The sequence below is a fragment of the Danio rerio genome, chromosome 7, assembly GCF_049306965.1.
Source record: "Danio rerio strain Tuebingen ecotype United States chromosome 7, GRCz12tu, whole genome shotgun sequence".
Classification (NCBI taxonomy): Eukaryota; Metazoa; Chordata; class Actinopteri; order Cypriniformes; family Danionidae; genus Danio; species Danio rerio.
Window position 1 is genome coordinate 39,382,802 of NC_133182.1, and position 27,975 is coordinate 39,410,776.

A 27,975-nucleotide genomic window follows, 5' to 3' on the forward strand; every position below is an offset into this window, starting at 1 on the left:
AAACAGATTAAATTAGTTAGGGGGGAAACAAAGAGCCGGAGCAGCGCATAAAGGCGGATGCTGGAGAAGAGTGAACACAGCAAACTTCAGCCAGAGTTTCAGTGAGGGAACTTTCGACACAGAAAACAAGTGAGTTCTAGCTGTTTTTACACACCAGCACTTCTCGTCGGACTATTGTTTGGCTTTCTGTTTGTTTTAACGTTACTCCCTGAACTTTTTGAAAAGTGCCATTGGAGAGTTTTACCGCGTAAAGAGCAGTTTAGATGTTTTTACTGCCACGATATTTAAAACACTGTCAGAAACTTGATTTTGATATGGTGTGAAAAGAATGTTAAAAATACTATAAATGTGTTGGCAATGCTCTTGAGTAAGTGTCGAGTTTTCTGTTATCTATCAATAAAACATAAGCGATATGGAGTGAGTGGGTTTGTTATGTGCACTAGTTTTTCGTTGAGGAGGATGAGTTAGTCAAGAGCTGTTTAACTCAGCACAAGATATTTAAAAGGTGTCAAAGTCATAATTCAAAATAACCATCAACTTTTTTTTGCGTAAAAAGCAGATTATTTCTTTCTTTTATTAGTTTGTTTTGTCATAAGGGTAATAAACAGTCCTGTTATTATAATATTTTTATCTAATGGATTTTAATAAATGTAATATTCACTGTAAATGATTGCACATAATCTACAACTATGTTTAATATGCAAAACTACTAACTAACACAGTATCACACAGTTTGGTGGATATTGTACGTTTTAGCCAGTATGCTTGTAGAAAATCTAAGATCCTAGTTTCATAGTTTGAGACATTAAAATTAACTTCCCAGTGTCCCTTGAACCTGCTGACTGTTTATAAGGTTAGTATTATAAGCTGTCTCAAAGCATGATCTGCAGGCGATTTCTTTGCTCTCACTCACTTTAAGTGTGACCAATAGCTGCTATCTTTGCAGAAAAAAAAAGTATTTACACAAAGAATGTGGTTGTCTGCACTGATTCTGAGATGCTTGCCAGTGTTTTAAATATCTTGTTCTCACTGTACTTTTGAACTGCTTTTTTCAGTTTTACTGTCATCAAGGGGTCCGGGGACCCTGAGGGGCTCAATGGGACTGCTGAGGGGAAACCTTTAGAAAAAAAGAGCAAACAAAATGAAACTAAAAAATATTGCATTTCATTTTAAAAATACAGTTTAAAAATAAAGTTTCAAATAAAAATGGGCAAAGAAATAAACATTTACATCTGAAAATGTAAAAAAATAACATGAATAATTACAATCTTAGTAATTATAAAATAAAAATCTAAAATGACAATGTAAATATACATTTATAATTATAAACATGTTATAAACATAAAAAATATAGAACAAAAATATAATTCATAAAATGCATAAATTTAAAAAATCTTAAACTGAGCAATAATATATGAAAACATATTTATAACTAATTTTCTTTCACTTTCATATTTTTTATTTATCTTTATTATTATTTATTACTTTTTTTTAAAAACTTAATTATGTTTATTCAGTATTTCAATGGGAAGTTAGAGGCAGTTGAGGGAGGGAAGTGTTTATTAGGGGTAGTGCTAACAAGAACATGGAAACATAATGATAAAATACTGTTGTAATTGATATTCCATGTAAAGAGTTAAATGAATCTATAAATGATTAGGAATCATTTTTTGCAGTATAAATTGAGTCTTTAAACAAGAAAATAAATACTTTAGATGCTCCTGAAGAACCCAAGACCCTTTATCTAAAAAAATTACTAAGAAATGTGTTTTTATTTCTGTTACATGTGTCTGTGATGGGACAACAGCTAATGCTATAAATGGAGAATCACCATAATTCAACCCTCTTGCTAAAAGTGTGTGTGTGTGTGTGTGTGTGTGTGTGTGTGTGTGTGTGTGTGTGTGTGTGTGTGTGTGTGTGTGTGTGTGTGTGTGTGTGTGTGTGTGTTAGGGATCATTGTGCGTTTAATGCTCTTGGCTTCATTCACTCTCTCTCTTTCCTCTTGAATGGGGTGATTAAAGTGAGTATGGTCAAAGGGTGCAGGACAGAAAGGAAGAGGGCCTCGTTTCTTCTTTTCTTCTCTTGCTTTTTCAGAGACCCTTTCACCTGACCTGCATTCTGACCTGCCCCCCCCCTCTTCACTTCTCTCTCTTTAGACACTTTCAGGGCCTTTTCATCCAAGAGTGGGAATAAGAAAGTGCAAAAAAATGCCGTTTTATTGAAGCGATTACACATTCGGAGCTGTACCACTTCACAGCACTTCAGCAAAGTTGTAAACATTCAACCTTTTGCCCTTTGCCCTGTTTTTGTTGTGAGTTTGTGAGAGACGGAGAGTGAAAGGGGCTCTTTGGGTTTAAAAAAGGTGGGTAAACCCTTTTCAAAGCAGAAACAAAACAGAAAGTTAGAGAGTGAATAATTATGGAGTTATTTGTATAAAACACTGGGAAGTTAAAACGGTAGTATTGTGTGCATTAAAGATTGTATTTCACATGACTATAGAGGATAAATGGAGTGTGTTGGTATAGAGCCATCTGCATTAGAGCTACAAGCCTTTAACTCCAATAGCTGGGTGTCAGGCTATTGTTTTCCTCAGGGGGTTTGTGTTTAGCAACCAAAGTGCACTGATTCAGTCACTGATTTTTTTGTGAGGAAAAGGGTTGTTGTTTTTTTTTTAAGCGCATGTGTGTGTGTGTGTGTGTGTGTGTGTGTGTGTGTGTGTGTGTGTGTGTGTGTCTCCGAACTTTCAGATTTACAGGCCTCCAGCACCATGCTGGTCACAATTTCTGTCAGAAAGCATTTGCTGTAACACTTGCCTAATGCTGTGCAGCACTGGTCTGGTGACAGTGTGTGTGTGTGTGTCATCCAGCTGCACACGCCCATCAGAAAGAATGATGGGAGAGTGTGAGTGATTTATGACTGCTCGCCTCAGACCTGTGTTTGAGTAAATCTTGAGCCGAGGTGAACTTAAACAGCTGCTCCTGGTATGAACACTGTCTCCAGACGTCTCTCTCTCTCTCTCCTCCCCCATGCTGCTCCGTCAGTCCGTCTGTCTGTCTGTCTGTCTGTCTGTCTGTCTGTCTGCGGTTTAGATGACTGATAAAGCCAGTGCTGACTTGAACTCCCTCTGCACTTAATCTACAGACTCAGTACCGGCTCAGCCTTAAGGGCCTGCTTTGCTTCAGACTTAATGGAAGCACCTCCGTTTAATGTGCTCTTTCCAGAAACACGCAGCGCTGGTAATAGAATTTAAGAGTTGCAGAAAGGAGCCTCCGAATGGAGATCTGTAATTGAAAAGGCGCGCTGATAAGCGTGAAACTGTGCCATATGTCTGACTATGAGTGAAGTGGGTCAGAGCTTTGTGTTGTTTTCTCTGCTATGGAAATGAGTTTGAAGTCCAGCTGGTTGTGCGGCGAGGGACTCGTTCACTCTCCAACATTGGGTGCTGGAACGCACTGAAAAGATGTGAGGGGAGGAGAGAGGACCTGAGGAGGGGAGAGAAGAGAAACCGTGTGTGTCCAGCGGTCCTGCATTCCTCCACGCTTGTGATAATGGAAGCCCCATGGCGTATGATGAGTGAGTAAGGCCCTCAAAGAGTGTGTGTTTCTGAGGGAGGAATGGGGCTTTTAAAGGGCTTTCTATCTTCAGAGTGTACGAGATTTGTGTGAGAGTGTGTGTGTGTGAGAGAGTGTGGACCCAGCGGGTTAGAACAACCTCGTTAGGCCGTCTAAAACACCCCCCATCACACACACACACACACACACATTGCACAAAGAAGACTGCCTGATGAGAGATTTCGGAGAAAGGTCAGAGAAAAAAGGTGAGGAGGGGGAATTTTTGGACACAGAGAGGGGGTGAAGACATTTTTGGGCCAGCAAAATGGGGGTTGGGGTGCTCGAGATTTGTGTTTTTCTGAGAGAGGTTAGTCACGCTCCGCTGAGCGGCTGACACTTAATTACTGTTTGGAGGGAGTTGCAGGATTTACTGGGTCAACAGAATATTTTATAAACGGCTTTAGAAGAGCATTTAATGTCTGAGAGTGAGAGATCGAGGGTAAAAAAATAACAGAGATAGAGAGCATTTTTATTGCTTCTGCTTATGGTGACCCATTAAGGCCTGGTGTCTGAGTGATGAGGTCCAGCATTTGGGCTGGGACAGGAAGTTACAGCCCAGAGATATTGAGAATCAGAGTACTCCACTCAAACACACTGAGCAAGAGCAACACGTGCGCCAATACAGAGTGAAACAGACAACGTGAGCTGTATGAGAACCAAATTCAGTACAAACCTTATTAATTAAGCATCTATTAACAGCAAAACAGCCAACACTATGAACACAACACACACATCTTCACATTAAATACTCTTTACCCCATAGAATGCTTAATGTAGCTTATAAGATGAAGATATAAAAAGAGAAATTTGGTGTAAAGTTGATTAAAAATGTATACTATGTAAAGAAAAGCAGATGTGCTCAGAATATTAACTCCATTCATATTAGTTGTATGCCTCTCTTAGGTAGCGGTTCTAAAGAAAATGCTTAATGTGGCTTAACTGATGAAGACAGTGGCCAAATACCATTATCCATTCATTCATTTTCCATCGGTTTAGTCCCTTTATTCATCAGTGGTCGCCACAGCAGAATGAACCACCAACTTATCCAGCATGTTTTACACAGAGCATGCCCTTCCAGCCGCAACCCAACACTGGGGAGCACCCAGACACTCTTGCATTCTCACACGTACACTACGGCTAATTTAGTTTATTTAATTCACCTATAGCGCAACCTCCCAATGGACCTGTCAATCTCAATGAAACTCCAAGTGTTTTTACAAGAGAAAAGTTAAAAGCCTACCCGTCTTTGGATGCCAACAATTTTGTTCTGTGTAGTCATGTGCAAGAATTAATGTTCCATGATTGCCAGATTCAAAACTTTGTAGTGCTAAAAACCGAGGTTCTGCCTAGCCAAGACAAGGAAAGAAGACTGAACTGTGCAAGGCCTGGGTAATCATCAACAAGCAAAACTACTGCATTCTGACAGCGAACTGCACCTGTACAGCAGGGTATGCGAACGCACATGTTTACATTTCATTCTAAGCATTCAGTGTCCGCAGTTTAATTACCATATTTAACTGTTTTTGCTGAAATCATTGCTGCAATCAAAAACCAGTAATGTGTATGATTCAGCATAGCGTGAACTTACCTGATTTAAAATGAGAACTGCATTAAAAGCAGTGTGGTGTACAGTAAAATTAAAGTTTTCTATTTTTGCACTTTTGATTTAGTCAACACAACATGTCTGCTATTGCAACCAGTCTTTTTTTGCAACCACTATGCGTGGTTGAACCCGTGTGATGTCATGTATGACGTAAGTTGGTAATTCCCCTATAGAACATTATTATTAGAAAAAAAGTTTGGCTACCATATTTCAAGGTTCAGTTCTCACTATTTTCCCAGTGATGGGTTGCAGCTGGAAGAGCATCCGCTGGGTAAAACATGTCCTGGATAAGTTGGCGGTTCATTCCGCTGCGGCATCCCCAGATTAATAAAGGGACTAAGCCGAAAAGAAAATTAATGAATGAATTCTCACTATTACCAAGCCTTAACTATAACTTTAATAAACTATTAATTTGCTTAATATTTTTGTTAAGGTAGTAGTTACGTTTAGAGATGTAGAGTCAGATCAAACGGAATAAGTGCTTAATAAGTACTAATAAACAGCCAATATGTTAATAATAAGCAGGTAAGAATCCACATACTTTATTGCAAAAATTGTTACTTTAAGGTAACAAAGTGTGTGCTGAATTTTGTCCTCCATCACAAAGCCATTTTAGAGCGTTTCAGTCGAGAGTGAAGAATGAGAAGCTTGTTTGGACCTAATAGATGCTTAATTATCCTCAAAGACTGTTCAATACTGCTTTCATCAGTCCAGCTCTGTCTGGCTACTTTGAGTCGTCTTCTACAGACCACGGCCATTCTTTCAACTGGAGATCAGCTTTTGTTACTGTTAATTGCTTTTCCTGCTAACAGAACTCTGAACCAAGAATGCTATATTATTGACTAAAAAGAGTCACTCCCAAACTGACAATGCTGCTGTGTTGTTGGTAAATGTGGGAAGCCGGCCGATATGTGAATGCGAGTTCTTTAATCTGTGTGGCTCCATATGCTTCACTCTTCTTGCCTTCATATCCACGGAGCGCTCCGGAAGAATGGCGTCCCGCAGCGATGATTCCATTCTCTTCAGACAATACGCTCCTACTATCTCACAGCACGCGGGCCAATCATTGCCATGGAGATCACAAGCGGAGGCTAAAGAGCGCACTCACGCAGCCAGAGTCACAAACACAAAACCCACATAAGCAGATCTGTGTACATGGAGAAATCCTTCTTTTAGATGATCCAGGCAAATAAATGCATGATTGAAAAGAGCTCTTTTATCAGCAGAAAGAAAACAGAGAAGTGCTTTCTCCAGTCAAATATCACTTTTTTGTATATATATTTTTTTACCTACCACCAGCCATTCTCAGCCGTTATGAACTCTGTGGGATCTTCATGTTTTTCCAGTTTTGAATGCTGACATGTTGAGAGGAGCAAAAGAGTGCCGTTTCCATACAAACATTTATTAATTTACGTTGTGTGTACACAGCTGAGGACAGGCCGAGAGAAAACACAGATGTGAGGACTGCGGAGCCGGAAAGCAGCAGGACAGAAAAGACATGTTCAAAGACACACGCCAACACTCCGAATGGATGTTAGTCAGGGCTGCAAATGTGCTTGTGCATTCGTTGCTGTCCTTTTGGATGTTTGTGTTCGATGATTCAAAAGCTAGCACAGTGGTGGTGCTTTCAGTGCCAAGAACGTCATTATCATAATTCCAAGAAAATCGCTGCGTATTTTGCCATTTCACTAGCTGTTACATCATACCCCTGTGTGATGTGTTTGTGTTTCATTTCTGTGGGCGGCTGGAGAAATTTAAGCGCTGTTGTTACATTCTAATCTGGTGGCAGAGAATCATGTAGTCCTTCAGCACTATATGACCTTTAGTGTTTGCACGAGCCAAGTCTGCGACATTTTAATGCCAGTCCATCGGATTCCATCAGCGAAGCTGTAATTAATCATTCTGAATGATCATCCCTATCGGCTTCATCCATTCATCTGTAATTGGGAAGTTGAAATATTAAAAGGGCAAAGTGTGGTCTCAGCGCAGATGGCTCCATTTCTGTCTTGCCCTTTCATAACAGTACTTATGAAGGAAATTATATCATTATCGCAAACTGCAATTTTCCTTCGCGACAACTGACTATTTCGTGTGTGTTTTTCAGAATGCGGGGCCTGTTTTCCACCCTCCTCGTGGTGCTGGTGGCCTTAATGATCGTGACATCAGAGGCTGGGAAAAACAAGAAAGGTATCAATCATGAATTATACCATCTCCATACTCTCTTCTTTCTTCTCATAGTTCATCTCTAACACATCATGTGACTTTGAAGCTTATTGACGCTGAAAATTCAGTGCTGTTATGTATGATTCTGCGATTAAATGGGAAGTGAATCCAATCATTGTGCTTTCTGTGCCATAGAGAAGAATAAGGGAGGTAAGGGTGGTGCCGACTGTGCGGAGTGGCTCTATGGCAGCTGCGTGGCCAATAACGGCGACTGTGGCCAAGGCATGAGGGAGGGAACCTGCAATGAACAGACCAGGAAAGTCAAATGCAGAGTGCCATGCAACTGGAAGAAAGAATTTGGAGGTGAGTTAAACTGTGGGTGATTAAAAATAGATATGGTAATCAGGTGGAATTTGCCTCGAGTTATATTTACAGTAAGTCATAGCCATTTTTTTTTTTTTTGAAATTTCTATATTTGGTAGTTTTGTGCCTCTGTGCATTTCTGTTTGTTCTTTGCAGTTGATAATGTCTGACATACTTTACTGTAACTCATTTCCTGCAGCTGACTGCAAGTATAAGTTTGGTAACTGGGGTGAATGTGACGCAGCCACGAGCACAAAGAGCCGCACTGGCACTCTGCAGAAGGCTCTCTTCAACGTCGAATGTCAGCAAACCGTCTCTGTGACCAAACCCTGCACCACCAAGGTCAAAAACAAACCCAAAGGTACATCCTCAACACTCAAACTCACTGAGTAGTATATAGTAATATATAATATATACAAGTATATATTAGTAATTATAAAGATTCTGTTATAAAAATGATCTTACCTTAAAACTGACAGCACAGCTGCGATGGTGTCCCTCATGTGACTGCCGTCCACTTAAAACAACTCTGAATTAAGTTACCTCAAACTCAAGAAACTAATTTTAAATTAAAGATGTTTAAAAAAAACTAAAAACATAAAATATATGAATTAAATTGTTAATCAATAGACTTTAAGTAGATTTAATATAATTTAGCAATCTACATAAATGCTATGGAATCTGTTACTATGGAAAAATCAGCTACTCATCTAGACTCATACACATCACAAAAATGGCTTAATCTGTTTGGTCATCCTAGCACAGGTTTTATCATTGGCAGAATATAACTTTGGTAGAGTAAAATATTTTAATGTGACCTTATAAACATAATCAATCCAAAGTATCAAAACTTTAACTTAAGGAATAAAAAAAAACATTGGAAAGGGGTTAAAAGTTGCCCAGTTTTGTGGGAAATCCAGACTTGGCAACCCTGAGCAAGAATTTCAGTAACTACTAAATTGGCAGATATGTGGATGGCTTAGAAAAGGGTTGTCAAAACTTGGTCCTGGATGGCCGGTGTCCTGCTTATTTTAGTTAAAACTCCATTTAAGCACATCCGAACCAGCTAATTAAACTCTTTCTAGGTATACTATCCAGAGAGGTGTGTTAAGGGAAGTTGGAGCTAAACTTGGAGGACAGACACTGGCCAGTTTGGACACCCCTGGCTTAGAAGATTAACCACAATACAGTTCATTGAGTCCAAAAAGCTAATTTTATTTCACCTATGGAGTGAAGAAAGAGACAAAGGACTAAGACAAATATTTAGTTCATGCATCCAAGTAAAATATGGCATAATTTGGGCTTTAGTGTTAGAAATAACATTAATAATGTCTAATTATGTATTACAATAATAACAACAATAGCCATAATTAAAAAAAAAAAAACATGAGTGTCACATGGCTTGACACATGAGTGAAACACGCCAAACACACATTTTATGTGATTTTTTTTCTTCACATAACAATGCTCCAATTATGCCACATTTCATGTGTGCTTCACGTGTGATTTTTAACAAGTGACTGCTCATGTGAAGGTCATGTGACACATGTATGTGGGAGTGTACTGTATAAATGTCATTTAAAATGATACTAATGATTTCAGAAATGGTTATTTTCTCATGACAATATTTACTGAATTAAATTGCATCCGCGCGCACGCATGCGACTCAACAGGTTCTATTCTGCAGCCAGTGGTTTGGTTGGGTCTGCTTTGGCTGAATGGAGACAGTAATGCCTGTAATCTGCTGTGGTTGTATAATCTTGGCCTGTTGGCTGTGGTGGGTGTCTGAGTGGGTTTCTGAAATCAATAATGAACCTCTGCTCATACATAAGAGGCAGATGTCTAAGTCAGTCCTTTCAAAGCACACGTTTTATGCTTAATGTGCTTATCCCAATGTGGATTTGAGCAATAATACTGTAGCATTATTTTACGAGAGCATATGCATTTCCTAACCAGCGTGAGACGGGGAGGTTTACTGCTGCATCTGAATAACGCGATTTTCTGTCAATCTCTCTCCGCAGGAAAGAAAGGCAAGGGGAAAGGGAACTAAAGGGAGCGAGAGATCCAGAGGAGCAGTAAACACCCCGTGATCATCCGCCATCTAAACACGGCCTTTTATATCTCCACTCTGTGTTGTTCAGCACGAGCGGGACTCGCTCTACAGCCACAAACACATAGCTTTAGAAGACTATGACAGAGTAACAGCGGAGTGTTTGACACCTTACATGACTCTTTCATGCGCGAGGGCGATCGGAGAATAAAATGCCGTTGTTTATCGTGTAGTTCAGCCACTCCTCTGCTGTTTCCCCCTCTCTCTCTTTCTCTCTACCATCTATCAGCTGTTCACACCTCAGGCCTCTCATTTGCTAAAGGACAACAATCAGTAGAACTCAATCAAACACATCTATTTTATTACTGTTTTACTTACAACATTTGGTTTTGTAAGATTTTGTAATTTACAGGATTATATTACTAGCGGGGTATAAAAGTAGCAATTGGAAAGTCACCCATTTCTTTTTTTGTATTCTAAACTATAAAACTAAGGAGTGTTGTTTGAAATAAATGATTTCTCTTTTTCTATAAAAGTTGTAGTGTATGTAAAAGTGAAAATACCCCCTTTTTTCTTTGCTTTCATATTGACTGTTACTAACAGATCTAAGGGTGAAAGAGGGTTGTTGAAATGCATGGAGAGGTGACCGTCCCCTCTTGCGCAAACATTTTTTATAAGCATTTAAGAAAAAAAAAAACCCTGAAGTTTTGTTACTGAGCTTTGTGTGTTTTATGTAGTGTTAACAAAAGGTACATGAGTGATGAAAGTTCATTATTAAAGACACTTGAGCCCTCTGAATCTCTCGTTATGCAGACCGCATATGTTTCTTCATGAATATGCAAAGAATAATCATTCCTCTGTATTCCGGGTCAGTGCGCATGAGATCTTTATTAAGCTTTATGCAATAGAAAAAGAACCACACACACACACTTATGTACACTGGCTCTTTAAGGGCAGTGGTAGACAAGTCCATTAATACAGTGTGTTCATTCCATCAGGGTAATAATCGTTGACTTTGCCCTTCAGCTGGTACAGTTATATGAGAGCTTCTCCATCTAACCCTTAACAAATGACATTTTATAAACATTCGAATAGAAATTTAAGAGACTGGGGCCTATTTATAAAATGTGTGTACACAGAGATTCTTAGAGTGTACATGCAGCGAAATCCTTCACGACGTTAGGATTTATTAAAAAGAATGTGACTTCTTTTTACTTGAACATTAGTGGTTCTCAGTGTGTTTCTGTTGGTTAGCAAAGAAAGTTTTCTGTACGTAATTAGATTACTTAATTGTTCCCTCTAGGTTAGGAAAACATTCACAGAATATTCTTTAAGTTGTTATAATAACACTGCCCTGTAACATTCTGGAAAAAACGACTACTTACTGTAAATTGTTCTCGGAGCATTCTTTTCTGAGGAAACTTTCCTTGTGGTGGAGTTGGAGTATTTGAAAATCTTAAAGGATTCACTAAAACATCCTCTCAAGTTGTTCTAAACTTTTCTTAATATCTTTTTTTTCTGTTGAACACAAAAGACGATGTTTCAAAAATGTTGAAAACGGGTAACCAATGATCCATAGAAGGAACACAATTACTTCCAACATTCTTCTAAATACATCTGTTTTTTTTTTCGTGTTTATCAGAAGAAAGAAAATCAAGCAAATAATGACAACGTTTTCAATTTTGGGTGACCTATACTTTTAACAGTTTTTGTCTCGCAACATGATCAAGTAAAAGATTTAAAATATTGACAGGCACTCTTTTATATGGTAAAGAATTTAATTAGATGGTCTTTTTAAGGTGGACTTCTGCAAAATGTATTTTAATTTATTTGCGATTTGTAGATATAGAGAAAGAGAATCATACATACACACAGTTTAGAAATGATCTTAGGTCAAAAATAAGATGGTTTGTATGTTTTATAAATAAAACATTTTATAAATCAGACCCCAGAAGACAGAGAGCATTATGGGCATAGTTATTTTGATGTCCCTGCTGAAAAAAAAACTGCTTAAACCAGCCTAAGATGGTTGGCTGGTTTTAGCTGGTTGACCAACCTGGTTTTAGAGGGGTTTTGGCCACTTCCAGGCTGACTTCCAGCCATTTCCAGCCTGGTCTTAGCTGGTCAGGCTGGAAAATGACCAGCCTGGTTTAAGCTGGACATAGCTGGTTTTGGCTGGGCTCCCTGCTCAAGCTGGTCAAGTTGGTTTTAGGTGGTCATCTCCCAGCCTGACCAGCTAAGAACAGGCTGGAAATGGCTGAAAACCAGCCTGGAAGTGGCCAAAACCCGTCCAAAACCAGCCTGGTTGGCCAGCTAAAACCAGCCAACCAGCCTAGGCTGGTTTAAGCAGTTTTTTTCAGTAGGGGTATCAGTCATGTAGCAGTGTTTCTCAACCACGATCCTGGAGAACCACCAACACTGCTGTTGCATCCTAATTATTACTTACAGTAGGACTTGTACGCCCTAAAAGTATGCACTTTTTTTGTAAAAAAAAAGGTATATTCTTTTGAGTGTAAAAACAGTTGAGTATGCAATCTTTGGGACACACATTGTTAAGAGATCGCTATGTTGCTTAGTTACTTCTCCACATTTCTTTCATATTTAGTTACCTACCTTAATGGTGAAGCAGCAGCTGGGTAATCTCCCATTCGCGGGTCTTTCATGCAGAGAAATCTCCTCAGGCCTTTGAATAATATTTATTCAGGCGTTAATGTTCAAAAACATCTTTATATTATGTCATTATTGTTGTTGCAGATTAAATAAAACACAGAAAACATGGTTTAAATATGTTCGATATGAAATAACAGTCATTCAAACATCATTACCGAAGCCTCTCTACTTGATGTTTGGTCGCACGTGTCCGCCATGTTTGTAGTTTGTTTACACTTTTTACCTGCGTTTTTAGTTCTAATCAATTTCACATCCAACGTGCAATGTATTGTGGCCAATATTTGCAGTTCGATTGGCTGTTTCTCAATATACTTTTCACAATAATTTTTTTTTTATTAGAGTTTAATATGACTATCAGCAAATAAACACTGTTATGCCTTCCTTAAGATTTTTATGGTAATGTTTACTTTCATCGTCTCATTTAGGGAAATTCCTGAGACAAATAAGTTATATCTCTGTTCTTTAATAGTAAATCTATATTAAATGCTGCGCTTCTCACCTCCTTAATACAGCCGCAATGACTTCTTGGACTTCTCAAGCGAGTTTTGTGTTCAGGTCTGCATCGGTGCGTCCTTCAGGAACTATTCACGTATCCTGCGTTCTTACGGTCTTGAGTTTTGGAACGGAATTTTGGCAGTTGATGATGACGTTAAACAAGAACACGAGGATGCAAGATTGCTGAAGAACGCATTTTGGGAAACAGACCGTATGGAGGTTTTTAACACTTCAAATATTTTCTGGAAATAGTAAACCAACCGGGTACCTTTAGCATACTCTTTTCAACATACTATGTTTTGGGAAATATTAATTCTATTTTCGAATACTATTTAAGGTGGATAGTGTGCAAATTGGGACGCAGCATGCATTTTGTGGATATCTCCTTTGTCTGTCACACCCATTACAGGTCTTACAGTCTCTGCTAATGAGCTGTTGATCTGAATCAGGTATGTTTGTTTAAGGAGACATGGAAAATATGCAGAGCTGGTGGTCCTCCAAGAATGTGGTTGAAAAACACTGATATAACCAATGCTTAGCATTGACTTTTGCTATATTAAGGTTTGCAGAGGAACAATATTTATTCAGATTTCATGACTAAATTTCTTTGTTACAAAAGGAGATTATAATTGTATTCCAGTGTGAAGTCTTCCGAGTTTGCATCACAGTCAAGGAGACTTTTACAAAAGCATCAATGACTAGGATTTGTAGTGAAAAGACTACCGCATGTTTCATTAGACCAAAGCAATTGGCAAGTTTAACATTCAGAAAAATGGAAATCTGGTTTTTAATGCTTTTGCAATGGCATACTAATCACCAAGTCTGCCTTTACCGCCCATTAAAAAGAGATTGAGGGCTGGTTTGGAGATACAGACCCTATGAATGGAAATTTGATTATGAGGTAGAAACATGAAACCAAACCAAAGACGTTAAGAGAGGCAAGTCTCTGCATCTTAAAATGATGCTAATGAATGAATAATCTCTCTTTCAGACCAGGCCTATAATAACAGACCAGAGCGCCATGACCTCTTTGGTTTAATGCTTTAAAATCTGTAATTGCTGAAACTGGCAGCTTGTTAATAATGTAACAACATGAGCCCTAAAACATCAACACATTTCTCCCTCTGTTCTAATTCCAGCCACATGCTCTTAAACACAGAACTGTGGGAGATCTTTCTTTGCTGCGTTTCCATCAATTACAAACTTTGTATTTTAATACAAAAACTAGGCAAAACTGTATTGCACCATGAGAAAACAATATAATGAAGTGAGGATCTGTTAAACAAACATGTACAAGGGGGAAATAAAACCAATTTTCCATTTCTCAAATTTTTTACACCGTCCTTTGTGCCTCATTTTAAATGCTTTAAATCTTATAAACAGGTTAAATAAATGCACTAGTCATTTCCTATTTTTTTCCAAGTATATCACAAATTATAAATGATTTTTAGCAGTTTGCATACAGACAACGATACATTTAATATTTAATCTATAAAATCACATGAAGATCACCAACTATATACAAGAGGAACACAAACATCCAGACATTAAATGCAGGGAAGAAATAATACTTTCAAGAGCATATATTCATCATATCTTAACATATTTACAGTACACACCTCTGTAAGATCAAACCCTTACAGTGACATTTCTCAGCTCAGTATTGAGTGCCTCATCCCATATAAAGTCTATAATGCCTTTCCCAATCCATTGAGAAGATTCTTTTGAATTCTGACCTATTCCAGAACCTCAAGAGGATCATGATGTCTAGCTTCTCCCAGTCTGAACCACATGCCCTGAATTCGCCTCTGTGAATGTAATGGACAACACAGCTGTTGTGGTCAGTGAGCAGCTTCAGTCTCTGTCTTCTGAAAAGTGGAAGGTGCAGGTACAGCAAATCTGAACTCACTCTGGGACGTCAATCGGGAGGCTTTTCCATAAGATATTTGAATATGTTCTCCCATCGTCCTCCTCACCTCTGTATGATGTTTGCAGAGAATCTGGGTCAGAAACAGTGGTAATACTAACCAAAAGAAACTTGATAGATACCATTTGTGCTGTACTGGGAATATAAATGAATGAAAAAATCCCTTCGTTCACCAAGTTTCTTTTGGTTTATGTTTGCTGGGAATCTCTCTATGCAGTTGATCTTCACATTTCTGTAGTGCAGAGCTCCAGCAATGATCAGATTACTGGAAAAGTCATTTGCTTTAAGACTTGGTCTGTGTTTCAGTCTCTTGTGAGAGCTCCATCATCTTCTTGCAAACAGTGATCCCTTAATACATGAAACATTGATTATGACTCACTGATTGAGCACTATGAAGCCTCACAAAGAACTGTGCAATACCTTCCAAGGCTTCAAAAAGGTATTGGGGCCAGAAGAGCCCGGACAGCCCTCTACATCATACCCTTCGTCTCCGCAGGCTGCTTCTTTCTTCAGTTCATCTGGTGCCGATGTTCTTATACTGGCACATGAGCAGGTTTTTGAAGGTCTTTTTGAAAGTGGCGTTACATAGTGCATAGCAAGCGGGGTTGATGGTGCTGTTGACGTAGCAGAGCCAGTAGCCAATGGCCCAGACTGTGTCTGGAACACACGACTGGCAGAACGTGCTAATTAAAACCATTACATTGTACGGCGTCCATGTGATGATAAAGGCCAGCAGGATGGCAAAGATTGTCTTTGTCACTTTCTTTTCTCGTGCCGCCATTTGCCGTTTCCTCTTCACCTGACTGCGTGCAATGCTGGCAAACTTGCGCGCCACAGTGCGGGGACGGCTCACAGGGATGGAGCGGCTCTCGCCGGTGCTGTTCGGTGGGACGATCTCAATTGCTGTGATGCACTCATCTCCTGCCTGTTTGGTGACTATCTTGATCTTGGACCATTTGGATTGAGGGTTGAGTTTAGGTGCAGCTGCTGGCGCAGGGGTCAGACCTGCGTCTGAAGTGACCTCACTGTTCGCTCGCTCTTTGGGCTCCTTTGGCGCTATGCTGGCTGTGCTGGAATCATTGGAGCTTTCCTTTTCCTCCGCCTGCACGCAAGAGTCTGCTTTAGCGGACACCACAGACTCTTCCAGTTTACCGTTTTTCATGGTGTCCACTGTAGAGCAGGTGTCCAGGCTGGGCTTAGGAGGAGACTGGTTATTGTTGTTCTGCTTTAGGATGTGACTCTTGAGCAGGCCGCTAGATTTCTGGGCTTTCTTCTCTTTCTTGGCTTCAGGCTTCTGTTTGGACACACGACTGCGGCTTGCCAGAGAGATGTGCACATAAAGGACTGTCATGATGACCACCGGAAGGTAGAACGCAGCGATGGCTGTGCCAAATGTGACCGCGGGGTTGGAAAGGAACTGGATGTAACATTCCCCAGGTGCTACGGTTCGGGCTCCGACGATAAACTGCCAGAACAGGATAGCGGGAGCCCACAGGATGAAGGACAGGATCCAGGCAGAGGCAATCATGAGGCCGGCCATCTTGGTGGTTCTGCGTGTGGGGTAGCTCAAGGGTTTGGTCACACAGAAGTATCGGTCGAAGCTGATGATTAGCAGGTTCATGACTGAAGCGTTGCTGACCACGTAATCCAGCGCGAGCCACAGGTCACACACCACTGGGCCAAGCGGCCAGTAACCCTTAATGATGTAGACGGTGTAAAGGTTCATGGAGAACACACCGATGATCAGATCTGCACAGGCCAGGCTGAAAAGGAAGTAGTTGTTGACCGTCTGCAGGTGTCGATTAACCTTGATTGAGAGCATGACGAGGATGTTGCCCACGACGGTGACGAAACTGAGAGATCCAGTGACCAGTGCGATGAAGACCATCTCCACCGTCTTGTACGGGCTCTCGCCGTCGCCCTCAACCGCTGCACATGAGCCATTGGCGCTGCCACTGTCACAGCTGAAGTTGGCATCACTGGACACGTTGCTCAAAGAGCCTGAAACACAAGCACACACCGTGATATAAATTACACAGCAGCAGATATGTCTGGATGCAGTCATTGAAAATAATCACAAGCTGATACGAATATAGCTGATACAAATATAGTGAGTGTATAGAAGGAAACAGCATGACATTCATTATGATGCATACTAGTGCAGAACATTCATTTCCATCATGAAATATAAACATGCAGTTGCTTTTGCAAAGGAAGAGGACTTGTTTTCTGTGTCCCAAATGGTAAGAGATAAAAACGGAGAGAAATCTTCTGGGTTCAACTGTACATTTGTTTGGTAGCATGTGAACCAGAAATCACTTCACTGTCACTGTTACCAAGAAACATCTCTCAGTTTAATGTACATTATAGTTGTTGGGTTTTTGATGGATGGATGGATGGATGGATGGATGGATGGATGGATGGATGGATGGATGGATGGATGGATGGATGGATGGATGGATGGATGGATGGATGGATGGATAGATAGATAGATAGATAGATAGATAGATAGATAGATAGATAGATAGATAGATAGATAGATAGATAGATAGATAGATAGATAGATAGATAGATAGATAGATAGATAGATAGATAGATAGATAGATAGATAGATAGATAGATAGATAGAATGAATGAATGAATGAATGAATGAATGCAGATAATTACCATTTAAATTCAGCCCATATAAATTGTTTGCAATCACTTACCTAAAAAAAATTAAGTAAATCCAATGAATCACTTTTTTACAGTGTGTACGATTGTGAAGCCTGGATTTGTTAAACATTATTTCAGACATGGAATAATGGAGCTCTGCTTAATATCTGTATGGAATAACAAAATGTATTCATTAAAATTGCAAAATCACCAATCATCCGACCACTGGCTCAAACATCTGACCAGTTACTGCACTTGTGATTGGGGTATAAACAATGACATTAAGTATATTGTATTTGTAAATATTTTTATTTTTATATATTTTTAACTATAGAGTAACACTTGAACAATTATTAATTATTGAACAATGAATTAAAGATTAACCATTCTTTAATATAAAAAATGAGATATTTTGCTACATTTATCTTGGTTAATGTGCATAAAATTGTTTGATGCAAAATGGATTTAACGTAGACAAAATAAAGAGGATCCCTTTGTTCCATGTGCTTATAGAGCCACAAAAAATAATGCAAATGATTAAATGCTATGTGCTGAATTTAGTCCCATAACAGTGAAAAAACATATTTTAATATTATCACCTGAGCAGAAAACAATGTGCTGTAATATTTGCTTGTGCTTTTAAATCACATGCACTTTAAATGAAATTAAATGCATTTTTTCTGGACCCTTTTTGATCATTTTTACTATATACTAAAACGTTTTACTTGGATCAATGAACAAATTATAAGCGGACACAAATTAACAATTTTATATTTGTTAATTAGGCGAAGCAGTGGCGCAGTAGGTAGTGCTGTCGCCTCACAGCAAGAAGGTCGCTGGTTCGAGCCTCGGCTCAGTTGGCGTTTCTGTGTGGAGTTTGCATGTTCTCCCATCGTTCGACTGGGTTTCCTCCGGGTGCTCCGGTTTCCCCCACAGTCCAAAGACGTGGTACAGGTGAATTGGGTAGGCTAAAGTGTGTGTGTGTGTGTGTGTGTGTGTGTGTGTGTGTGTGTGTGTGTGTGTGCGTGCGTGCGTGCGTGCGTGCGTGCGTGCGTGCGTGCGTGCGTGCGTGCGTGCGTGCGTGCGTGCGTGCGTGCGTGTGTGTGTGTGTGTGTTTCCCAGAGATGGGATGCGGCTGTAAGGACATCCGCTGCATAAAAACTTGCTGGATAAGTTGGCGGTTCCTTCCGCTGTGGCGACCCTAGATTAATAAAAGGAACTAATCCGACAAGAAAATGAATGAATGAACATTCTCCAATATTAATGAATGCTGTTCAACAGATCATTGTTAACTGACACCTAACTAACATGAGCTTAATTATAAACTTCTTTCTAGATAATTATAGAGTCTTTATCACGTGACAGTGTAAGAGCATTCAGACATCAGGGTGAACAGGTCTCAGGTGAAGAGAAAATTAATTATATCCTCACAATTAATAACACGCTCATGTTTTATTCAAATACACAAGCTCGACACCTTACGACATTATCCAATCAAAGAGTGCAAATCTGCCCCGTGGTTAAACTCAACTGACCCCCTGGGCTTCCTAATGATCTGAGCTACTCAGGAACAATTAAACACAATTATCAGGCGGGGAACCAAGAGAACTTCAGGAGAAACAATCAACAATCACATCAAGCCTGTGAATTCTACACACACTTATTTACTATGTGCACAAATTCCACAAAATAAATGTCCTTTATCATAGATATTAAAGTAAAGATAAGCTTCCGTGAAATATTGAGGGTAATCTGGCATATCATTTGTGAATGTAGGCTGCATTTCTAGAGGTTTCTTCATGATGTACGCTGTATGCTAACCTTACAAGAGGCTATGCAGTGCATTAAAAGGTATGTACAAAAGTACATTAAAAGACACAAATGTTTTGTTTCAGGTCATGAATTACCCATAACCTTCTTGTGAGAAGCTGCTGTAATACTGATAAAGTATTAATCCAATAGGCAATTAAAATCCTGTTTGAAGCCACTCAAGTCTGCTAAATGCTCAAAATGCATTAAAGAAGTGCGTCAGAGTAAATGCAAATATCTTTAAGCATTTCAAACACACTCTTCATTACTGCCCGTTTTAACTCCCGGAGGAGTTGTGTCAGCCATATCTTTTGAAGGTTGCCATCTTCTGGATAACCAGAGCCACTACAACCCATCACTCTGACAGAAAATGGCTAAAGACTTGCTATATAATGCACTGCTTTTAAACTGCTCTCGACGAGTTAAGACATAAAAACCCTGCCTAACTATTGGATCTGAAATCCGTTTCCCACTAGAGGAAGGACCCCAACCAGCCTCTCTCTTTATCTTTATTCTCTCCTAAATCCACCTGACTGATCATCAGCAGGCATCAAAGCGCTGCCACGCTCCGGACGGCCAGACAACACATCTCTTATTCCTTTTGAAAGCTTCTGACAAACAGACACCCGTTCTCTCCTGCCGACACAGATCACACTCCTTTAACTCTAAGGCTCTTGGTTCTTGAGAGATGAGAAGGTTGATATACAGCAGGCCGGGTCTGGTTCTGTATTTCCCCCTGGGGTGCAGGTGATTCAGAGCGGGGAGAGGATTCTTTACCCCTTATCAAATATGAATCAGCAATTACTCAACTGTGGATTCGAGCAGAGCGGAAAGATAAGTGCCAAGCCTCATTAAATATGAATCACGAATATTCATCTGATATCACCGTGGGAGAAAGCTCTCCAGGACTGTTTTTTCAGCTTTCTTGTACAATTTAACTGTGTACACAAACCTTTGACACCCTAAACTCGCAGAACAGAAGAAGAGCAGCTGTAGATGTGCGTCATGCTGCTAGAGCCAGGGTTAGTGTGTTTTAACAATAGTTTTATTTTTGTTTCTACATTTTATTTATTTTTTAGGTCAAATTATTTGTTTTGGAATATACATTTATATCATGTTAATGTAATGAAAAAAAACTTCAGTCACTGTTTACAAACCATGTGACTTTCAGCCTCAATATGCTGCTTACTATTAGTTGGGATTAGGTATTGGAAATGTGCTTTACAAGTACTAATAAACAGCCAATATCTTAATAACAGGTAGGTAATATGCCACTAGATCAAGATTTCCCAACTATGTTCCTGAGGGCATACCAACCTCTCTCTAATCAAACACAACTGAATCATCTCATCGGAAAGAGAATAAGAGACATAAGAAGAGACTTCAAAACCTGGTCAATGGGTCAGATAAGGGACATCTAAAATATGTACTGTTAGTGTGCCTCAGCGGACAGGGTTGCGAAACCCTGCACTAGATAATAGTGAGAATTGTTACTTGAACTAAAATGTGAACATAATTTTTTATATATCCATGACTTATTTAGCAGATTTGAGTTGGGAGATAATATAGTTTAATATAGTTCAGCTGTAAGAGCTATTATATTTCTCGTGTATACTGTTTTGATTCAGAGAATGTTGGATAGTTCTACTGTGTACAACATTACATACATTTTGTGACTCAATGAGCTTTGGGAGAAGTCTAATTATTCAGTAATGTCAATCACATTAAAGCATACACAGGCAGCAGCCACTGCACTGTCCCAGCACAGCATTCCTCCATCTTCACATATTCTTCTCTACTTCTCTCATTGCTTTTCCACACAGTGCCATTATAGGAGGAGTCTGAGCTTAGAATTTGCTCTGGTTTGAGCCTCCTTTTACCATTATTTCAAGACCAAATTGCCAGGCAGACTCTAAAATGTAATATCCGACAGCTAAATTTGCCTATATATTTCTGTGTAGTTTTATTTAGAGTTCTCTGGTTTCAGTTAAGTCATTTTCATCTGAGAACGCATACAAAAATTATCTTCTTGAATTACTTTGAAATTGAGAATGTGCAACATGTTATATGGCAATACATTTTCTAAGTAAAAGCCAATCATTGCATCACTGAACCAGCCATCAAAATTCCAATTGCTGAAGAAAAATACACAACCCAGGCTCATTCCAATTATGTACTCCTGTATATTTCTCGAAAGAGAGCAAAAAATATGTCCCAGGAGCTACGTTTTGTGAGAGGGGTCTGGATGCAGATCTGGTGCAGTGCAATCTTGAGCTGCATCCAATGGTTTTTAATGGGCTTACCTAACCTCACCCCTAACCCTACTCGTCACAGTGACGTCACTCACTCTATTGAGTGCATTGTGTCTGACATTGCATCGCTGAGTGATGCAACCTCAGCTTGCACCATAAAGGCTGCATCAAGATATTATTGCATTTTTTCTTTTTTTTTTTTTTGTTGCAGTTTTTGTTTTTGCGAGTCTACCAGAGGCCGTTGTGTACTCTTTTTCAGATCTTAAATTTGTGCCATTCGCGCCTGCTGTTTTCACATAAATCCACCAGACTGTCCACTGACTGACCAACCGACCGATTCCCCCCCACCCTTCCTCTTCCCTAAACCCAGCCGATAGTGTTTTAAAAAAGTACTGATTTACCCGCCCATACCCTTCCCTCAACCCAACCGCAGTGTTTTTAAAAAACAATCCAGAAAAAGAAAAGCCTCCTGATTTTTTACTACGTTTTTAGATTTTACCACATTCTCACCCTGTTATTTACTTGTTTAGTTTATTTTTTAGCTTTTGTTTTTGTCTTACCCATTTTTTGGAATTGTTCTTCACAGGACTCAAACCCGATTGTCATGATCAACTCTGCACTGCATCTCAAGTCCGCCGACATACATAAGCTACCGGACAAACTGGTAACAGCGGGAAAGTCATCCATATGGAGGTAAGCGATCAGCTGGTGAGTGCAATAAGGAGCAGTGTCATACCGCCCCATAGTGCTCATTTTAAAGACAAAATGCAGCCATACGTATCTCTGACTACATTATTCTTAATCTCCAGAAACGTATAGAGGACTACGTTTTCAGAATGTGCCTATGTTGAAAATACATGTTTTATGAGATTTAGTTTGTATAACTGCACATGCAAATGAATTGCATTCAGAAAAAAATGTTTTTGTTTAATCCTACTTGACTGTAAAAAACATTTGTCGGTGTGTTGATTTTGTTGCTGATATGAAATATATAATCTAAATATCAGTTTGTTGAAGAGTATTTGAGATTCCAGGATTTCCCCATTTAAGATGTTAAATGGCCGGGACAGTCATTGCCAATGCAATCTCATTGCAATTCGTAACTTTAGATTTTTTGTCAAATTTTTTTTGTCTAATTTGTATGATCTCATTCATACATTTTAGTACAATTTGCTCATCCCCCAATGAAGGTTGGGCTTAGGGGTGGGGTTTTGGGGGCCTCCTTTTAAAATGATATATTTTCATAAACAAACTAGTACATATTAGTCAGTTTTCTGACTATATATAAAACAGTTACATTTCTTCACAAACTTGAACTGTTTCCCACTTCCCAAGAGATTGTTCACCTGAAAATACCAATTCTGTCATCATTAACTCCTCAACTTGTTCCAAACCTGTGCAAGTTCCTTTATTCTGCTGAAAATAAAACAAGATATTCTGATCTAAAAATGTTTTGGGAAACAACAGCCATTGACTTCCATTGAATTCTTGTTTCTACTATTTATGTCAATGAATGATAAATGCTTTTTCCCCAACATTCTTCAGAATTTCTTGTGTTATAGAGAAGAATTTCCTAAAAGTTTAGAACCACTTGGGTGTTTATCACTTGAGTAAATATGAGGAAATTTTGTGTGTGTGTGTGTGCGCGTGCGTGCGTGCGTGAGTGCGTGCGTGCGTGCGTGAGTGCGTGCGTTTGCGCGTGCGTGTGTGTGCGTGTGTGTGTGTGTGTGTGTGTGTGTGTGTGTGTTTGTGTGTGAACTATCCCTTTAGAGAAAAGACTTTCTTTAAAAATTATTTTAAGGAACACAAAGTTAACATGCTAACCGGTATCTTTATTAAAAAAGTACACAACAGTAAAATTAATTGAAATGTAATTTGTGACATGTTAACTAAATATTTTTAACAAATGTATTCATATAGGTTTAGCAAGAACAATACTGAAATTACAGCCAGTAAAATTAGTGTGGATTCAAAAACTGTTTCTAAGACACACACACACACATACTATACTTTTGTTTCTGTGAATTGTAAAGATATCTCGCAGGTCTGCATTGCTTTAATACTGATTAAACTATATTTTCTATCAGCATACCCCAGGGGTTTCAAACTGCAGCCCTGTACATTTTAGTTCCAACTCTGCTTCAACACACTTACCTGTAGGTTTCAAACAAGCCTGAAGGACTCAATTAGTTTGATCATGTGTGTTTAATTAGGGTTGGAACCAAACTGTGCAGAGCTGTGGCCCTTCAGGATTTGAGTTCAACAGCTGTGCCATACAGCAACCCTATTCCTAAACCCAACCCCAAAACCTCATTATGTATGATTTATCAGCCTTTAAAAAATGGGGACAATATGCAATGTCCTCATAAGTCACCTTCTCCTTGTAATACTTATGTCAAACCCAAGTCATTATGCAAAGTTGTGTCCCTATATGTCACAAAAACATGTGCAAACACACAACACATGCAGATGCTGTTGAACACATCACACACATGCATAGAAAGACAAAGGCAGGATGTGACAATCACTCGCACACAGAAGTCAACAGAAGAGCAGCTGGAAGCTGGACTGTTGCCCAGTTTCTCTGATCTGATCTGGCATTTTTGTCATTAAAAATCTTACAGTTGGAATCAGAATTCATAAGCATAATGATACCAGCAGAAAGCCTAGCATTCAAGAATGAAATCTGTTTACACAAACAGTCTAAGATCGAGTCATCCTCAAAGTGAATGTATAATGAGACATTCAATGTCAGGGCAAATCATCATCTCTCTGATGCCTGCGTTTTCTCTGTGTATGAATTACATTCAATGATTTTTAGTTCTTTTTTATTGGTACCCTTTAACTTGTGTCCCCATGTTACAATATAATTATACATTCACAAACTGGGTAAACTGTATTTAAACGCAATCATGCACGTTTGGGTTTGATTTATGGTTATTGCATGTAATTATGCACAATTTAGTGTTATTACTAAAGTAAGTACATAAAAAGGATTGAAACAAAGTGCCACTTAATTTTTTTCCTCTCCCCGCTGTCCTCTCAATACTAAGTGGCTGCACTAAATTTCCACCTGAAATGGCCAGCGTTGTTTGTGTTTGTTTGAGGGTTTTCCTCTCTTCTGAAGGTTAATATTCAGAGAGTCAGAGCTCTTTGAGGATGGAGTGACATTTGTGTGCTGAGAGGGTGGCTGAGCTTTGAACCAGCACAATACCGGCACCGACTCTCATGTCAGGAGATAAAAACAGCCCGGACCATTTCGACATGTTGACAAACATCCCACCAAAGCCTGCACTCAACCTTAAATTCACGCCTAATATACACCAATGGATTGTGAACAAAATGTGCAGTTGCGCCACTTTGCAGCTCCACTGGAATTGATGGAGAGCTAAAGACACCACTTTCCTCCTTCTCCTCCTTCTCCAAACCGCAGCCGATTCTATCATGATATTTTTTTTTTCACAGTTCACATCAAAAGGCTGAAACTGAATATCCATAACAGACGGGCAGCTGATCTCAAACGAACCACTGATTCCCGTAACTCACGACATGATGAATACATGTCTTTGACACGTCCGTGTACACTACTGAAACCAGACACTCAAATCCGCATCCACAAGTCCAAGAATAAAGCACGAAGAGCTGTGAAAGCTTATTCATCGATTCAATTTTGATCAATTCTGCTGCTAAACAAACACACCAAGAGGTCGCAAATTACAGGTAGGTTTGACCCCCAATCATTCAAAAGAGGCACCTCTCAACGCAAAAAGCATGTTCGGTGTGATTGGCCCCTAATTAATGCTTATTCCACCCCCCTGAAAGACATCAAACACATCATCACCTTGGAATTATAAGGTGCTATCTGTGCTCTAAATGATCTTGAGATATTGAGCTTCAAAGTTTTTGCTTTTCAAATTTATATATAAAATGTGCAAAACAGTTCTCTTTCATACATCAACATGACAGAGACCTTAAATGTACTAGAAATGTAAATTATTTCATGTTTTAGGTTGAATATTTTTTTCTTTTTCAAATTAAGCATACAAGGCTGAAATATAAAAATATTTTGTCCAGTGCAGATGTAATATGATTTAATTAATATGGTAAGATTTATTGAATTATATGCTTTATATGAAATATTGAATTATATTTATTGAATTAAATGCCCCGTGACTTAAAGTATTTGCCCTTCAAGACTTAACATGAAATTTAAAGACTTTAAAAGAAAACAGACAATGCGCCAGTAAGTTTAATAAACACTGAAAATGTTTCACTGACTATATATACCCAAATAAAAATCTATTTTAAATTTAATATTACATTTTTTAACAAGTTTCTTTTTCAACAATGTAAAATGCAACATTTCATCTCAATGTAAAAAAAAAACCTTCTAAATCATCACATTTATACATTTTTTCAGTTTCAGGTTTCTGCTCAGTTTTGTGTGGTGCATCATTATTTTGTCGACTCTGATTATATTTTTCTGGTCTGTCCTGCTGTCAATGGAGCAGTCTGGCGAAATGACAAAGAAAGCTGATCCTGATTGGTCCTTGTGCGTGCATTAGAAATGCTGATTGGCTCACAGAAAGAACCTTATAAAGCCAAACTAGTTCGACTTTGTAGATAAAACCATTTTAAAATCTTAAATTGTAAACAACTTATAAAAAAACATCACATAATATAAATGAGCTGTCATTTATTAAGAATATGTCAATAACTCAAATTTGGCAAAAATGTTAGATAGAACCTTATAATTCTAAGGTGACGACATGAATGGGGTCAACCCTTCAAGTAGTGCGAAATTGTTTGCTCTGATCTTAAATAATAATATCAATAATTAATAGATCATATAACTGTACATATTTGAGCACCCCTATGACAGTTCATACCATTTTCCCTTCAGTTAACCATATTTATATATTTAATTAGATTAAATCTAATTTATTATTTAAACTCATTTAAGTTTTCATTGTTTTAAGGGATACTGAGTGTATTCTGACCTACAGTAACTAGGCTTGGGTCGATAGACGATGCCATTGTCCATCGCCAATGGCTAGGGCTAGACAGAATCTGTGGACATTTTTTGCTATTTCTGCAAAGAATTTTGTAAAAAATCTGTGGGTTTATGCGATATTATTTTGTGAGTATCATAACCAAAAACTTGAAATCTACAAATAATAGCTTTTTAACTTTTATTTAATGTTTACAATGCAAATCCATCTAGATCCACTTATTTGGTAAACAAAGCAAGTCTCTCATATAATATACATCTACTAAAAGACTAAAGAATATTAATATTATATACTAAAAGTATCACTTTACAAATTGTATTGTAAGTCAATCAAATGAACACTTTCATATTAGTTAGTAATATTACTGAAAATAATTTCAAAACTGAATAAATATAAATTTACACGCTTTTACACTAGTAAATACATAGACTCGATGGGCAAAAATCTGCAGATTTCTGCATGCACAGATTTCATGTGGGCCTACTGATGGCCAATAGACATCACGATGCTGAGCGGGCATCGCGATCCTCCGCCCCACCTCTGTTGCAGCAGCAACCAGCTCGCGAAAATACACACGGCCTCATTTACACTACTATGTCTTAGTTTTAAAATGGCATTTTAGAATAAAAAACAATCCATGTCCAAACTGACGTTTCATCTAGCATTTCTGAAAAGCCCTCCTTCCACACTATACTGCTGAAAATGCACATCACATGACCACACACACACACACACAGAGAGAGGCATGCACTGATGCACTGCAGCATATGCGAACGTCTGAGCTCCAGGCAGTCAGCACAAAACCCCAGAGAGCAGTGCACGTCGGATAGCTTATCAGGGATGTACCACTGGATCTTGTCTCACTATAGTTGTTAAACGTGATATTTAATTAATCTGGTCTCTATCTATTGACTCTTCAGTCCTTTGAATCTATCAGGTAAGATGTAACAGTGTCAGTACACTGCTTCAATCTTTGGCTTTTATGCTTGTCCTTAGTAATTGTAGCGAAACCCTCAGATGCTGTTGGTTGGTTCCTGTTGGTTGTGCACCTTTTTTACAAAGTTTGTCGATGCAATTATATGGACAAAGATCACTCTGCCTATTTATGCCAGAGTCCCACTGTTTCGATCACTGTTTCACTGTAGACATTGTATGATGCCACTTTTCTTGTAAAATAAGTGTTTGTATCTACATAAATACTAAAATTAGATGCATAGTTTGTCTTTTATGGATACCTAATCGCACATGGAGGTCAAACTGTAAAATAATAGTGCAATCTTTCATGGTCATTTACTTTTTGATGCAAAAATAGGTTGTCTTTGAGCATCACACATCTGCTGAAATAGCCAGTCAGAGGTTAATAAA

General features: G+C 38.7%; 2 protein-coding genes across 2 annotated transcripts in view; one reads left to right on the forward strand and one right to left on the reverse strand.

Moving 5' to 3' along the window:
- mdka (midkine a) lies at positions 1 to 11,157 on the forward strand. Its single transcript, NM_131070.2, is given in 5 exon segments — positions 1 to 129; positions 7,319 to 7,401; positions 7,573 to 7,740; positions 7,940 to 8,101; positions 9,762 to 11,157. Coding segments are annotated over 4 exon segments (441 nt in total). The 5' UTR covers positions 1 to 129; position 7,319; the 3' UTR covers positions 9,791 to 11,157.
- Positions 10,660 to 27,975, reverse strand: part of chrm4a (cholinergic receptor, muscarinic 4a) — a 26,650-nt gene continuing 9,334 nt past the window's right edge. The window contains exon 2 of the mRNA XM_001922407.6: positions 10,660 to 16,883. Within this exon, the coding sequence (XP_001922442.1) occupies positions 15,397 to 16,883 (1,487 nt within the window). The 3' untranslated portion in view covers positions 10,660 to 15,396. The remainder of the gene's footprint in view (positions 16,884 to 27,975) is intronic.